Genomic DNA, 16004 nt, shown 5'->3' with positions numbered 1-16004 from the left:
GCGTACACACACACACACACACACACACACTCACTCTCTCACTTGCAGTCTCCCGTCTCAGTGATGGCAGCTGTATCTCCCTAGGTGCCCAGGACAGAAACCTTGGGCTCACTCTCCACTTTTTTTTTTTTTTTGAGACAGAGTCTCGCTCTGTTGCCCAGGCTAGAGTGAGTGCCATGGCGTCAGCCTAGCTCACAGCAACCTCAAACTCCTGGGCTCAAGGGATCCTCCTGTCTCAGCCTCCTGAGTAGCTGGGACCACAGCATGCACCACCATGCCTGGCTAATTTTTTCTATATATATTTTTAGCTGTCCATATAATTTCTTTCTATTTTTAGTAGAGATGAGGTCTCTTCCTCTTGCTCAGGCTGGTCTCAAACTCCTGACCTCAAGCGATCCTCCCGCCGTGGCCTCCCATCACTCTCTACTCTTGTCACTCTTTCTCACCCCACATTTAATTAGCAAATCCCTTAGAAAACATGTCCCAAATTCTATCACTTCTTATCCCACCACCCTGGTCAAAGCAACACGCATATAGAGCTTGCTTAACAAACATCGACTCCCTTAAACTCACACAACCCCGTGAGATAGGGCTGGTGGGATCCCCATTCTGCATCTCAGGAAACAGAGGCCCAGAGAGGTCACACGGCTTGCCCTGCTCATAAGCGGTCTGCCTGCTTCCCTCTGTTCCATCAGAGTGCGGTCACGTGGGTCGGATCACATCAGTCCTCTGCCCACACGCCAGTGGGCTCCCATCTCACCCACAGCAGGAGTAAGGGTCCTCATCCTGCACTTGTCAGGTCAGGCATGGTCTGGCCCTGCCCCTTTCCAACCTCTCCCACCCTTACTCCCCCTAGCCACACTGCCAGCTCCTTGTTGCCCTTGAACGCCTACCTCAGTATGCTCCTGCCCCAGGGCCTTTGCACTTGCTGCTCCTTCGCTGCCAGTGGGGCTATGCTCAAAAGTTACCATCTCAAAAAGCCTTTCTTGGTCACCCGTCACAGAACAACCCATATTCCCGCCTTCTCTTGCCACTTCTGCCTACCCTGCTTTATTTTTCTCTAGTACCTTGTCTCACTGCACAGTCTGTTACATATTTCTTTGTACTCTGCATATGACATATTTCTTTGCTTGTTAATTATCTGTCTTCAACCCTTACATGTGAACTCCATGAATGCAGGGGCAATTTTTTGTTAATTGCTCTATCTCTAGTGCCTAGAACATTCAGTGAATATTTGTTGATTGGATATTTTATGGACATAAGTGAGGCGTAAGCTGTCGGGTAGATCCTTTAGAAGAGAACGTCCGCCTTCTCGGGCTGGCGCTCTGTGATGCATTCCCGTGTCACGTGGTGGGTGCTTTCCGTCTGCAGGGAAGTCCCACCTGCGCAGAGCCGTTGCCCACCACGAGGAGTCTGTGCGGGAGGCCAGCCTGTGCAAGAAGCTGCGCAACATTGAGGTGCTTCAGGAGGTGCTCTTTGCGGCGCACGAGCGCTCCCGGCTCAAGTACGCGCAGCACCAGGCGGACGATGATCTCCTGAACTTGATCGACGCTCCTGACATTGTTTGTGAGTCACCGGGACCATGTGCCTGTTGTGTGGGTGCCAGTCCTGTGGACAGAGCACGCCCGAGAGGCAGGGGCACCCCGGGAGACCCAGCCTTTCTTTGCGGAGTGTGCAGGGCTCGGACAAGCCCTCGCCGTGTGCTGGGTATTTGAGGGCTGCACAGAGGAGGGACCGATGTGCTGTTCTTGCCCTGGAATTTTCATCTCCTGATTCCCAAGTCCAGGGGCTTCCGTATGGTCTGCATCCTCGTCCACCCCTTTGCAGCAAGACGCGCCCCTGCCCGGCGACTCTCCTCCCTTGGCACCAGGCACCTGCCAAGGGTCTGCTCTCCCTGGTTTGTTTCTCTAGATCCCTTTCCGTAACGTCTCATGATCTGCTTTGGGGTTTTAGCTGTCACCTCCTGCCAGGAGCTTTACCTGTGGCCTGACGTCTTTGCCGGGCTCTGCACCTTGCTGTCTTTTGCCTCCATCTTTCATCACGACCAACATTCCTAAGCGTCTCCTAGGTGCTGAGCGCTGCCATGAGTTCAGGAATACAACAATAGATAGTTGCTGCCCTGGGGGAGGTGACAGTCACTTCTGCCTGGGAGGGTGGGAGCAGGAGCACCTCCCCAAAGAGGTGGCTTCACAGTGAGGAATGACCAGGATCTTTCCAGAAATTAGGGGTGGGGGATGGAGGGTAGTCCGACTGAGGGAGCCCCCTCTGTGCGTACCCGCCTCTCACCCTGCTTCCTGCACCTCTGTCTTCGGTCTCTGGAGGTCCCTCCCAGCTTTCAGGAACCAGCTCCTTAGAGACAGGGCCCTGCTCAAGCGAGAATCCCGGTTTGTCTATAGTCACGTTGTCGGATACCTTTTGAACATTTGGGCTCTGCCAGGCATGACAGACAGTTGGCACCATATGTATACAGGATCTCATTCAGCCCTCTAATGCTACGAGGGAGGTACTAGCATCACCCTCAGGGTAGGGATGAAGAAATAAAGGCTCAGGGAGATCAAAGTTCTTGCCCTAAGTGACCAAGCTGGTAGGTGGAACCAGGCTGGTGCCCAGGGATTCTCCTTCAGGGACACTGTAGTCACCTCTGTGACTAGGAGGCAGAGACTTGAACTCCACGGAGAGGAGACGTGCGGCTCCAGTGGGGGTGACGCTGCTCTCGTAGTGGACGAGTGGCTGGCAGAGCCCGGCGCTGTATTGAGTGGTTTGTAAGAAGCGCAGGGTCTTTCTGTGGACAGAGGGGTGTGATCCGCCTTGGGGGTGCCAGTCACCCTTCCCTAGATACTCACTTCTATTTACAGAGACACTTATCTTTTCATTTTTAATCTTCTTTTCTAGCTAAAACTGAGCAAGAGGTTGAGATTACATCGCCCCAGTTCTCCAAGTTGGCAGTAACAGACTTCTTTCAGAAGCTGGTATGTTGGATGCTTATTTCATAAGTGAGCTAAGGAGATGGCTTTTACATTTTGCTAGTTTGTTGTCTTAGTTCATTTGGGCTGCTGTAACAAAATACCATAAACTGGGTGGCTTATAAACGACAGAAATTTACTCCTCACAGTTCTTAAGGCTGGGAAGTCTGAGATCAAGGCATCAGCAGATTTGGTGTGTGGTGGGGGCCTGCTCTCTGGTTCATAGATGACACCTTCTCACTGTGTCCTCATGTGGTAGAAGAGGCCAGTGAGCTCCCTGGGGCCTGTTTCATAAAGACACCAATCCCAATCTTGGGGGCTCCTCCTGCACGACCTAATCACCTTTCAAAAGGCCCCACCTCCTAGTAATCCCATTGGGGATTAGGTGTTTTTTTTTTTTTTAGACAGTCTCGCTCTGTTGCCCGGGCTAGAGTGAGTGCCGTGGCATCAGCCTCGCTCAGTGTAACCCCAAACTCTTATCTCTGCCTCCCAAGTAGCTGGGACTACAGGCATGTGCCACCATGCCTGGCTAATTTTTTCTATATATATTTTTAGCTGTCCAGATAATTTCTTTCTATTTTTTTGGTAGAGACGGGGGTCTCACTCTTGCTCAGGCTGGTCTCGAACTCCTGAGCTCAAACGATCCGCCCACCTCGGCCTCCCAGAGTGCTAGGACTAGAGGCGTGAGCCACCGCGCCCAGCCTGGCGATTAGGTTTTAACAGACATTTTGGAGGGGACACAAATATTCAGACCATAACATATTAAAAAACTTACTTTTAGGTATTTTAGATTTTTTTTTTATATTAAAGATCTTATTTTTAAGATAATTTTAATTAAGATAATTTCTAAAAGATAAATTTAGTGAAAATATATAGGATATGTTGGAGAAGTGGCAATCAGTGTTCTAGTATGATGCTCTGGCACAATATTAGCCGAGACGGCATCGTTAGTCTGTGAACAAAGCCGAGTGAGCTGTTCAGGGACAGGAGGCAAAACTTCCTTTAGCTTTTAAATGTCTGATTCAGCCTTCAAATCCCACACTTAACGGTGCTGTCTTCCAAAGGGCCCCTTATCTGTGTTTTCGGCCAACAAGAGGTGGACACCTCCTCGAAGCCTTCACTTCACCGCAGAAGAAGGGGACTTGGGGTTCACCTTGAGAGGCAACGCCCCGGTTCAGGTCCACTGCCTGGATCCGCACTGCCCTGCCGCGGTAAGCACGCGCCTTTCCAGCTTGGCAGCAGAATCCTCTGGCAGCTTCGTGTGGAGTCCGGCTGGGAAAATACAAAGAAATAGTTCAAACACATCTGGGTGATTGCATTTAGGGTGCACCTAGGCCGGAAGCCTGACTTTATGTGAAAGGCCTCGTGGATGCCACATGCCCAGACAGAAAAGGATTAATTTTTTGCTTTCTTTTTTTTTTTGAGACAGAGTCTCGCTTTGTTGCCCAGGCTAGAGTGCCATGGCATTAGCCTAGCTCACAGCAACCTCAAACTCCTGGGCTCAGGCAATCCTCCTGCCTCAGCCTCCCGAGTGGCTGGGACTACAGGCATGTGCCACCATGCCCAGCTAATTTTTTGTATATATATTTTTAGTTGGCCAGGTAATTTCTTTCTATTTTTAGTAGAGACGGGGTCTCGCTCTTGCTCAGGCCGGTCTCGAACTCCTGACTTCGAGTGATCCATCCACCTCGGCCTCCCAGAGTGCTAGGATTACAGGCGTGAGCCACCGCACCCGGCCTAAATTTTTGCTTTCTTGATGCAAACTTAGGCAAATGTCTATTTTGTTAATGAATCTGGGAAACGATCTGGGATTTGGGTGAACGAAACGTTGACCTTTATTTAAACAATACCTTTGTAGCTGGCAGGAGCCAAGGAGGGAGATTACATTGTTTCCATTCAAGGCGTGGATTGTAAGTGGCTGACGGTGAGCGAGGTTATGAAACTGCTGAAGAGCTTTGGTGAGGACGAGATCGAGATGAAGGTTGTGAGCCTCCTGGACTCCACGTCATCCATGGTGAGTGCCGACACTGCCCTGGGCGGTAAACACTGGCCTGGAGTGAACTCTCTGTATGCTGAGCCCCGGAGGTGTTTACCAGGCCCTCTGCCTCCCACCTGCGTAACGTGGCACAAACGACTGGACACCTAAGCTTGCAATCACTGGGGTGTGCTTGCCTTGGTCAAAGAGATAATTGGAAAAACTCCTCTTAATCCTGTAGAAAAATAATTGATTTATTTTTCTGATTAAATTCTGTTTGACCGGGTGCAATGGCTCACACCTGTAATTGTAGCAATCTGGGAGGCCAAGGCAGGAGGATTGCTTGAGGTCAAGGAATTCAAGACCATCCTGAGCGAGAGTGAGACCCTATCTCTACCAAAAATTAGAAAAAATAGCTGGGCATGGTGGCGTGTGCCTGTAGTCCCAGCTCCTTGGGAGGCTGAGGCAGGGGGATCCCTTGAGCCCAGGAGTTTGAGGTTGCTGTGAGCTATAAGGATGTCACTGCACTCTAGCCCGAGCAACAGAGCAAGACTCTGTATCAAAAAAAAATTCTGTTTAATTACAAAAGTAATACATACTTGTGTTTAAAAAAAACAGTTCCAATAGTACAGATGGACTTAAGACAATTAATGAAGGTCCCTCTCTACAACTCAGAGACAGCGTTAGCCATTTCCTGGGAGATCTTGGGAAGTGTTCAATTCCTCTGCAAGTTCATGTGCAGTTTTCTCCTTTAATTTTTCCAAGTGGGAGGAATCATACCACAGGTTCTCTTCTGCACTTTGCCACACTGACTAATGTACCTTGTACCTTCCCTGTAAACAACATCTACTTATTCACTGAACAAATATTGACTGAGCATCAGCTATGTGCCAGGCACTCTCCTGGGTGTTGGAACTCCAGCTCAAATTCGACCGATAAGGTCCCTGCCCCCCGGGAAACACTAAAGAAGCAAATACCTGGTTGTGATTTTGATAAGTGCCTTAAAGAAAAGAAAACGTGGAACGTGGTAGAATGACTGGGGGTGGGGAGAGGCTGCTCTAGGCAGGTGACGAGAAGGGCCAGCTGAAGAGGGACAAGAGGACCATCCCAGGCAGGGGCACCAACAGGTGAGGGGGAAGCCCTATTGTCTGTGTGTTTTCATTTTGGTGACCATTACTCTGTATTCCTTTCTCAAATATAGTAAGAACCTCAAGAAGTGAGTAGTGGTTTCTAAGCCTGAGTTGCTACTACTGAGTATATTCCTTAAAAATTTTCCTTGTTTTCTACATAAGCGTTGGTCACCTGAGTTTCAGAATTGTATCAACTTAATTTTTAAGAGGATGCTGTAAGTGCAGAATGAGTCTCCAACTTGGTGATCATGTATCAGGTGATCAGGTATCTTGAAGACGTCTAACACCCTTTTCTTGCTTGTCTACGTGCAGCATAATAAGTGTGCCACGTACTCTGTGGGAATGCAGAAAACGTATTCCATGATCTGCTTAGCCATTGAGGACGACGATAAAACTTATAAAACCAAGAAAATCACGAAGAAGCTTTCCTTCCTGAGCTGGGGCACCAGTAAGAACCGACAGAAGTCAGCCAGCACCTTGTGCCTCCCTTCGGTCGGGGTTTCGAGGCCTCAAATCAAGAAGAAGCTGCCCTCTCCTTTCAGCCTTCTCAACTCTGAAAGTTCTTTATACTAACACGAGGAAATAAACATGTCCAGGCCCCAAACATTGACGGTGCTGACGAGGCCTTCAAAATTTGTGCCATAATGGAAAATATCTAAATGTTTTCAGATCCCATTTTCACATGGTATAAATTTGCATTTCATGTGTTTTTATGAAAGTAACAAGAAACCTCTAGAAATTTGTGAAAAGCAAACTTCTTTGAGGAGTGTCACTGTATTGCTGCAAGTTATTTATTATATAAAGTATTGTAAATAGTGTTGAAAATATGGCTGTTTTAAATGGTTAGGAGTGTTTGTAATAGTTTCCAGGTTTGGGTAATAATCATTCCTTAATTTAGACTTCACATGACCCCTGAATGAAGGCAGTTCAGAGGACTATAATGGTAGAATTAAATTAGTGTTACTAAAAACCGTTCCAAAGAGCTGCTTCCTAATAGGAATTATTTAACCTAAAACAAGATTTTACTATTAATATCTATATAATATGAATGCTATCTCTAGATAAAGTCTAGTGCCAAATTTGTCTTGATTTATTAAATAAAAACAATTTAGGAGCAGCTTTTCTTCTAGTTTGATGTCATTTAATTTAAAAGTTGCTAACACAGTGGCAGTGTTAGATGAAGATGCTGTCTACAAGGTAGATAATATACTGTTTGATACTCAAAACATTTTTCATGTTTAAAGTAGAAGGTACATAATTATATATTTTAAGTCTGGGGTAAAAAAGGACTTTTACATCTTATAAGGTAAAAATGTAAATGATTCAAATTTAAAGCTCTGACTTTTTAAAGTGACATTCCTACCAATTGATTTCTCTTGCTATAAGTTGGATGATACTGTGACTAAGATTCACAGTTGACACGACACACATTCCATAGCTAAAAAATATAGCATTGAAATCTGATTTTGAGAATCAACAAGAATTTAATTATTTCCTATTGTGCAATATCTTAAGGGAAACAACCACCTTTGGGAAAGTGTATCCACTGCTCCTTGGGCCATGTTTGTATAAATGTTTGAATAAACATTCACACACCCGAGTTGTTTCTTTCACTTTTATTTCATTTTAATTCCCCCCTTTCAAATTGTTTCTACTTTAATGCACAAGTGTTTTTATTGTTTTGATTTTAAAAATGACTAACATTTCCCAAAGTAGGACTTAGCTTTCACATTACCTTCATCTTCTAAAACGTACGGCATCTTTCATTGTGTTTATTTCTTGAAGAGGCAGCTGTACCTTTTGATTCCCAGCCCCTGGCTCCTCACTGCATGCAGCTGCCCCTAATGTTTGCTCGTGTGTCCTCCCACTGTTGGGCTGCACACATACAAACACATTCTTTCCTGCCTCACACACATTGAGTTTTCATCTTTAAATGGGAACTTTAGACTCCAGGCTTTCTGATCCAGAATACATGCCCAGTGATTACAAACTGTACAGCTACCAAAAAAAAAGAAAATGGGAGGAAAGGAAGAATGAGGGAAGGAACTGTTGTGCCAGTGTTTACGTTGGCGGCAGCCTCAAAGCACAGGTAGTAACATACGAACAGCAGCGCTGACACCAGGAACAAGGGGCTTAGGGCACACAGTGCTTCATTGTACATCTCTTTCCTTTAGATGGTCCCATCCCCCATCTGAAACTCTTTAGACTTTTCTATGACAGACACAGGTCAAGGTCACACGTTATGATATGGCCCTGACTCTGAGGAAGATGCCCACTGGCCCTTCCCCTCTCAGCAGAGGGAGGGCAGTGCCCGCCAACGGCAACGCACACGGCGAGGCAGGGCCACCCGCGGGCTCCGTTCAGGCCTCGCCGCTCTTCTAGTTGCTGTGAGAAGTCTTTTTTTCCTAGTTTTTGAATGTGAAGACAAGATCCCGCTGTTTGTGGTCGAAGGGCCAGCTGTCACCCGGACTGCGTGAAGAAAGCATGGATTTGCTGTGCTGCGGCTTGTCCGGCCACCGGTTCCAGTTCCCGGACGGAAGCGTTGCTCAGTTGCTGGATACTGGGAAACTTCTGCAGCAGCAGGGGGGCTTTCACTTTCCCAACGCCGGGGATCCGCTGCACAGTTCGAAGCAGGGAGAGCTCAGACAGCGGAGCCCGTTTCTTCCTTAGAAAAGGGTTCTTCCTGGGCTCTTTGGTTTGCTCCTGAACCTGAACCAGAAAGTAAAGGAAAAGCACGTGAGCGCCCTCTGGAGGACTGGCAGTTTTCTTAAAACTTGTTTTGCGGAAATTCAGTTCTTCCCTTTGGTTCAGCTTGACTCGGGGGCACAAATGTTTTCACATACCATGAATATAATTTTTCAGACATCAGCAAACTTATTGAAATGTGAATCATTAGCCATACAAAGGAGTAAGATGTAGACAATTTATAAAAATTTGAGTTTTCAGAATGTTTCAGATAAAACTAATGAAAAACATAGGAATTCAAACACTTTCCTATGGTCCATTAAGAAACATTTCAGTTGTGCAAGATTAAATGATAGTTAGACCTAACCTAGATCTACTTCATACAGGACCTGCAGGAAGCTTGTCTGTCACAGGAGAAACCCAGTCTTCAGCTTGTGGTGGTTATACTAAGGCAGGTAACAGCATTATATCAAGAGAACTTAGGAATAGCGAACCACACAGGGCTGCCTGCATTTTTGGTTCTCAACCCTAGGTGCACATCACAGGGGGAGACTGAAAAACAACATAGGCCCCGGGCGCAGTGGCTCACACCTGTAATCCTAACACTCTGGGAGGCCGGGGCGGGAGGATGGCTTGAGCTCAGAAGTTTGAGACCAGCCTGAGCAAGAGTGAGACCCTGTTTCTACTAAAAAATAAAAAATTAGCCGGGCGCAGTAGTGCACACCTACAATCCCAGCTTGAGGATCGCTAGAGCCCAGGAGTTTGAGGTTGCTGTGAGCTAGGCTGACGCCACAGCACTCTACCCAGGACGACAGAGTGAGACTCTGTCTCAAACCAAATAAAATAATAACACAAAAAAATTGATGCTCAGGCCCTACCGCCATGTTTTGATTTTTAATTGGTCAGAGGTAAGGCTCATGTATCACTATTTTACAAGTTCCCCAGGACATTCTAATGTACAACCAAGTTAAAAAGTCAGGACAATGGAGAACCAGGTTTTTTGTTTTTAAGTAAACATTATAAACTTGCACACGCAAGTGCTGGTGCTTAATAAAGATACGTGGGGATGAGGCAAAGCAGCTGCTAGTTGACATTTTCTCCAGAGTAAGTGCAGGATGATGAATGATGGCGTCACCACAGCCTGGGAGTCTCAGATTGGGTCTCCAACTTGTTTACTTTGTATCCACTTGTCTAGAGTGGGTGGCAAGCTCAGCTGGCTGCAGAGGCAGCTTCTGAACTTAATAAATTCCTCAAAAAGGTTTTATAAACCAACACAGGGAATGACACAGTTTGGACTGATAGGTTGCAATTATAGCAAGGGCAGCTGAGAGTCTGCCTGAGGTCAGGTCCACTGTGAAGGTACAGGAATCCACACTTACTAACTGGACAATGAGGCAGGATGCTTCCATCTGGTTGGCCACCGGAAGTAACACCATTCCAAGGTCCAGCACAGTAAACTTCTGTAAGGCTGGGAAGTATTGTTCGCTCATCCGGGTTTTTTCAACTACTACAATGCCTTGAAGATTATTGGACTTAAAAAGAAAAAAAGATATTAAGCCATTTTGTGACAAAATTCCTTTCAAGGTTAAGAAAGCTATCACTTTGTGCTTGGAATGGCCAATGGTTTTATAAATTATTCCAAGAGATGGAGGGGAAAGGGGGGAAGATAACCAAGTCAACATTCAACTTCAGTTTCTTTAATCCAGTACTTACATTTCTAACGCGAACAAGCCTCTTTCTGTAGCCATTTCCTGCCACCAAATCAGCTTCGGTAACATAAAGAATGCAGGATCTATTCGACAGGCAAAAATCTGGTGTCAGGCCATCCTCAAAAATGAGCTTAATTTTCCCTTAAAATGAAAGTGAGATCCGTGAGTCAGTTTCGTATGAAAAGGCAGCAACAGACAAACCGTTAAAACAAACAAAAAAAAAATGGGGGGGGGGCGGGCAGGAAAGGGCTTATCGCAGAAGGCAGCCCACTTACCTTGCATCTCTTGCGCCAGCTGCGACCCGCGCCATTTCTCATTGGCCACAATGTGCCCCAAAGGCACGTGCACGGGGCTCGGGCCATCAGGGGGGCTCCTTTCCATTGCTGGTCTCGACCTAATGAGGGGAATACAAGACGGCACCTGAGCAGGCTGTCCTGCACACGGCCCCACACTGCACTCGAAGCCGGGGCCTCTGTGGCAGGATCCCGTCTGCAGAGTGTTCTTTCAACACTGAATTATTTGTAGAAGTCTAAGAACCGGGAGATTCCTGTCCCGGCGGCCGCGTCCCTCATTTTCGTCACGTACCTGGCCCCTGGCACCCCAGCTCGGTCCGCACGATGGCTCCTCAGTCCAGTCCAGGCCGGGGACCGAGCCAGCAGGGTCCCCACCTCCGCCCCGGTCTACTGGAGCTACTTTACCCGAGGCAGGGCCACTCCCGGCTTTGCGCCCCGGGTGCTCTCCCAGTCCTTCATCCAGCCCGCCCTCCGCCTCCCATGGCGGCGGATAGGCTGTTGCGTGGCAGATGGACACCTGATTTGGCCAATGAGAGAACCGACAGAGCAGACGGTTTCCGCTCTGGAGGGAAATTGAATGGAACCTGCGGGTTGCCAACACGACGAGTGTGGAAGTAAACTTGGCTCTGATTGGTTGCGGACAAAATTGAGCCAATAGCAGACATGGTTGTTGCAAAGTCCTCTGGGATGAAAGAGCGTCTAGGGCTAAGACCTCGGGACCGGGGACTGCTTTAGCGGCGGGGCCCTGGCTGTGATGAGATCTGCCGGTAAATCCAGGCCCTGGTGCGCCCACCCACCCGCCGCAAGGATGCTCCTGGGGTTTCGGAGAGGCCGCAGGAACCAGTTCGTAAGTAGATCCTCGCCCATCCCCACCAAATACATCGGTAGGCTGTTTCCGCCTCCATCCACCCCGCCCTCCCGCATCTGTCTGGCTGCTGCGGCAGCTCCTGGCTGGTTTCTCTCTCTGTTTCCGCTCTTGTCCTGCCCCAGGTCCACTCTCCACACAGCAGCCAAAGGAATTATTTTAAAACTCAAATCTGATCGTGCCTCTGCCCTTGTTAGAAAACAATGCCATTACCACCACCACCACCACCACCACCACCGTACACCCTCTCCAGCCACTCCGGCCTCGGTCTAGGCTTCCACCTTTTCTATTCCTTCTGCCTCGAATGCTCCCCTCCGAGTCCTTCCACGGCCACACTGTCACTGTATGCTTGTACTCCCAGCCTCGTTCTCTGACCGTCCCTCCTGCCTACTCACTTCCTCTAGAATCCTAACTCCAATGATCTGTTCATACCTCCCCCTTCCCCCCTACAATCTATTGATCCTACCAACTTTTAACTGACTGTCCCATCCCTGATGTCCTCACTGCCCTCTTTTCCAGCTCTAAGTCCGCCGTCCATCGCTCCCGGCATACACCCTCAACTCCCTTGATGCTGCCTTCCTTTTCCATAGTTGCCTGGAAAAACCCCAAACCTACTTACTTTCACTTCTCCACAAAATGAATACTTTAAGTGCAGAAAAAGCACTGTGATAAGGGCACTCCTGAACTGTATTTTAAAGTGAGCCAGAGGGCATGTCTGATTTGGCTTTGTGCTCTCAGCCTATGACCTGCTGACAGGAGGGTGTTGAGAAGCAGTGAAGACATAACTGAAACATTTTTGCATTGCAATTTTGCTAACTCAAGTCAGCCTGTTTATTGAGTTTTTATTCAAAGCAGTAAACATTGTTAAGTTCCTAGTGTGTGCAGATACCCACAACTGATTGATGGCCTTGGGCTACATTGTCTAGAGGATAGATAAATCCATAACTAATTCACAAGATGGTAAAACAAGAACTACTGTAGACATGTGTACCAGGGTAGGGGCAGCAAGGTCAGTCTGGAGAGTTGGCCTGGGCCTTGAGGGGAGTAGAGAAAGAATTCCAGGAGGAGAAGACAGCATATGCCAAGGCCTGAAGAAGAATGAATTATTTGCTGTTTGGGAAATGGAAGGCAACTCTGGGTGTTAAAGCCTGGAGAATAAATGCAAGGATGAAGAGGGTGAGCAAGAAATGAATGTGGGTCCAATGGTAGGAACCAGCTTACAGCAGCCTTTTATGCCATACCGGAGCATTTACCTGTCATCGAGAGAGTGGGGCTTCCCATGGGGGAAGGTTTTCATGTTGGGTTGAGGTAGGATTGCCCTGTGATTTAAAGTTTGGAGGTGAGAGGACCATAGTTAGGAAATGATTGTGGAGGTATAAGAGATGTTTAGCATACTACAGGGGATTCGCTCTTTCAAAAACAACAACAAAGCTCACAAGGCCTTTTTGGAGAACCTACTAGATGGCAGCCTCTGGAGATTTGGAGGTTAAAAAAAACCCTTTCTTGTTGAGCCTCTCCCAAGTGGTGGGGGCAGGGGAGGAGGCACATATGTAAACTGTCAAGGTGCTGGACAAATGCGGGCTGGTAGGCGCCATGCTGAGGGGTAAACAGAGAGTGGAGGGATTGGGCAGAGACTGTTCTGGAAGACCTACTCCGGTGGGTGGCTGTGCAAGTGGAACTGGGGTGGGGTGGGGAGGCTTTTGGGAGGCCTGCCGTCCCTTACTCCTGAAGGGTGTCCCCTGACTGTGCCTCCCTTCCCCCCTTTGTGCCAAACACTGCCCGATTAGTCCTCCCAGGGCCCATCAGTGGGTGCTCCTCACTGGGCCACCGGATCTCCTCAGGCTGGAATGAAAGCTCTTCAGATGGCAGTAATCCCACTCTCACCCCTGCCCCTCTTCTGACCTCTCCCTCGCAGGTGCCTCTGCTTTCCAGCAAACCAGAGCACTGTGCTTGCTCCATTCCTTTGTTCTCCCTTCCTAAAATGCTTTCCTATCACAGTTCCAAATGTGGGAGCAGTGGCCATCTTTGAAAACCCAGTCTGAATGCCTCTGTGATCTTCTCTGCGGAGAGCATTTGAGGTCCGCATGCTGGCCCAGAGCTAAAGGAACCCTTCCCTCCCTAGGCCATCTCAGCACTTTGTTTTTCCCTTTCCCTTGGCTCTTCTGTGCTCTATAAGAACTAGAATAGAGTTTTTCCTGTATACTCTCCTTCCTTGAGGATGAGGACAAGATTTTTTCGTTGCTGTCTGCCTCTAGTGGATGTGAATGAATGGCTAGTACCCAGAAACGGAGATTGGACTAGACTCAAACTTCTGAGACCCCCAGTTACCCAAAGCAGGGTTCTCTACTTTCATGGTGTGCAGGAGCTAGTTTTTGTTACTCTGCATCTTTGAGACAAGCCACCTGGAATCTTTATTAAGCCCCCACCAGGTGTGAGGCATCGTGCTCAGGGCTAGAGTTCTGGGATTGGTAAAGACAAGAGTCACCCGCTTCTCTGCAAGTCGCCCTGCTTTGTAGGGGGAAGCCCGGGAGACATCAGTAGGGGCAGTGCTGTGGGACAAGTGGAGGGCCTGGAGGGTGACTCTGGGGGACAGTCAGGGCAGCTGCTCTGAGGAGGGTAGGACAAGACGGCCCCCACAGTGGGCAGCTGTGATGTTGCTCCCTGGGTGGGTGCACGTGTCTGGCCAGCTGGGGGTTGGGGATGGCAGGGGAGGGGTGGGGCTTCTGGCGGAGCTGGAGCCCTGGGTGGCCGGCACAGGTGTCTCCTCTCAGCCTGGGGCGCGGGGCACGGCGGTGGTAACAAGACTCAGGTGATTGCCCTGCATCCCAGCGACCTCTGCTGCGTTTCATCTGTGCAGAAACACATCGTCCATGGCCTTCTCCCTGCAGCCAGCATCGCTCCGAAGCCCGCAGTGCCCCGCACGCCTCCACCCCGCAGCCCCAACCCGTCGCCAGAGAGACCAAGGTGAGTCTCAGAGGAGCAGGTGCTGAGATCGCCCTGTACGCGGCTTCCAAGTACTGGATCCAAACTGTTTGGGCAGCTAGAACTGTTAGGACAGTCCAAACTGGCCAGAACATCACTAACAGGGCAGTTAGCATTATGTCCTCTGAAATACTTAGCACGGTTCCGTAAGGGTGCACTTAGTGTGGTTTCTCTGAGGGGTAACGGATTTACTTAGGGTCTGTCCCTTTCAAGGTGTATGAGGTTCTCACATTTTGTAATTGAATACAATTAGTGTTTTTCAAAATATAAAGCATTAAAGCCCAAGTATTCAGGCTTATAGTACTTTAAAGGGAATTTTGAACTGTGCACATACTTTTCTTTTTAACCACAAGCTTGCCTTTTAAAGAGCCGCTTTACGGGAAGGAAGGAGAAGCGTGTTTACGGTTAGGGCCTGGGATGCCCCTCTGCCAGTGTCCAGACACACCGGACAGCCGACTGGCTTTTATTTCTGGGTGTACTCGAGACCCCTGCTTGTGCCCTCCAAGGTTTTAGATACGGAAGAATTTTAGACTCTTTTTAATCCATAAAATACATTGACTTGGTTATTAACAGTGAATGAGAAGTAATTTCATTTAAGGGTGGTACCTTCTTTTTAATGTTCTTTGGTAGTAGTAATATTTTAGTGTTTTTTTTCCCCTTCAGCACAGTCTTTGTTTTTTTTTTTTTTTGAGACAGAGTCTCACTCTGTCACCCTGGCTAGAGTGCAGTGGCATCAGCCTAGCTCACAGCAACCTTAAACTCCTGGGCTCAAGCGATCCTCCTGCCTCAGCCTCCCGAGTAGCTGGGACTACAGGTATGCGCCACCATGCCAGGCTAATTTTTTCTATATACTTTTAGTTGTCCAGATAATTTCTTTCTATTTTTTTAGTAGAGACAGGGTCTTGCTCTTGCTCAGGCTGGTCTCGAACTCCGGAGCTCAAACGATCCTCCCACCTCGGCCTCCCAGAGTGCTAGGATTATAGGCGTGAGCCACCGTGCCCGGCCTTCAGTATAATCTTGATAACAAGAATACGCATTTATTGGCCAGAAGCAATGGCTCACACCTGTAATCCTAGCATTTAGGGAGGCCGAGGTGGGAGGATCACTTGAAGCCAGGAGTTCGAGATTAGCCTGAGCAACATAGTGAGATCCTGTCTCTACAAAAAAAAGAAAAAAAAAGATTAGCCATTTATTAATGTTTCCTTTGCACCAAGTACTCTGGTAAATGCTTAAGAAGCATTCCTTCATTTCCTCCTCTTGAGGACCCCGTGAGAGAGGTCCTGTGTCATCTCTATTTTGGGTACACAAGGCTGGCTACTGTGTGGTGGCATTGCTGTGATGCCCGTGTGGCTTTGTCTAGCTCTAAGGAGTTTGAGCAAACAACTCTTACGTTGTGTCGTTA

The 16004-nt window shown here is 48.2% G+C and overlaps 3 protein-coding genes across 3 annotated transcripts in view; 2 read left to right on the top strand and 1 right to left on the bottom strand.

The window, feature by feature from the left end:
- RHPN2 (rhophilin Rho GTPase binding protein 2) overlaps positions 1-7648 on the top strand; it is a 45151-nt gene extending 37503 nt beyond the window's left edge. Inside the window, exons 11-15 of the mRNA XM_069458523.1 lie at positions 1372-1566; positions 2893-2969; positions 4028-4174; positions 4822-4977; positions 6381-7648. Of these exons, the coding sequence (XP_069314624.1) occupies positions 1372-1566; positions 2893-2969; positions 4028-4174; positions 4822-4977; positions 6381-6641 (836 nt within the window). The 3' untranslated portion in view covers positions 6642-7648. The remainder of the gene's footprint in view (positions 1-1371; positions 1567-2892; positions 2970-4027; positions 4175-4821; positions 4978-6380) is intronic.
- Positions 7649-8090: 442 nt separating this feature from the next.
- On the bottom strand, positions 8091-11175 carry FAAP24 (FA core complex associated protein 24). The gene is made up of 5 exons (XM_069457837.1): positions 11048-11175; positions 10738-10856; positions 10467-10603; positions 10133-10285; positions 8091-8777 (listed from the first exon to the last, which is right to left on the bottom strand). The coding sequence occupies exons 2-5, from the start codon at positions 10841-10843 to the stop codon at positions 8529-8531; spliced, it is 645 nt and encodes a 214-aa protein (XP_069313938.1). The 5' UTR covers positions 10844-10856; positions 11048-11175; the 3' UTR covers positions 8091-8528.
- A 308-nt stretch (positions 11176-11483) lies between these two features.
- CEP89 (centrosomal protein 89) overlaps positions 11484-16004 on the top strand; it is a 53571-nt gene continuing 49050 nt past the window's right edge. Inside the window, exons 1-2 of the mRNA XM_069457217.1 lie at positions 11484-11602; positions 14478-14584. Of these exons, the coding sequence (XP_069313318.1) occupies positions 11510-11602; positions 14478-14584 (200 nt within the window). The 5' untranslated portion in view covers positions 11484-11509. The remainder of the gene's footprint in view (positions 11603-14477; positions 14585-16004) is intronic.

The sequence above is a fragment of the Eulemur rufifrons genome, chromosome 24, assembly GCF_041146395.1.
Source record: "Eulemur rufifrons isolate Redbay chromosome 24, OSU_ERuf_1, whole genome shotgun sequence".
Lineage (NCBI taxonomy): Eukaryota > Metazoa > Chordata > Mammalia > Primates > Lemuridae > Eulemur > Eulemur rufifrons.
Note: the sequence above shows the minus strand (reverse complement) of the source record. Positions and strands in the feature narration are given on the sequence as shown.

Bases quoted from the DNA above. Each gene is read 5' to 3' on its own strand.
- FAAP24 (XM_069457837.1), bottom strand. From the start codon at position 10,843: ATGGAAAGGAGCCCCCCTGATGGCCCGAGCCCCGTGCACGTGCCTTTG. The intron at 10,604-10,737 runs GTAAGTGGGCTG...TTTCATTTTAAG, and splicing joins GCTGGCGCAAGAGATGCAAG to GGAAAATTAAGCTCATTTTT. The intron at 8,778-10,132 runs GTAAGTGTGGAT...TTTCTGGTTCAG, and splicing joins CCTGCCTCATTGTCCAGTTA to GTTCAGGAGCAAACCAAAGA.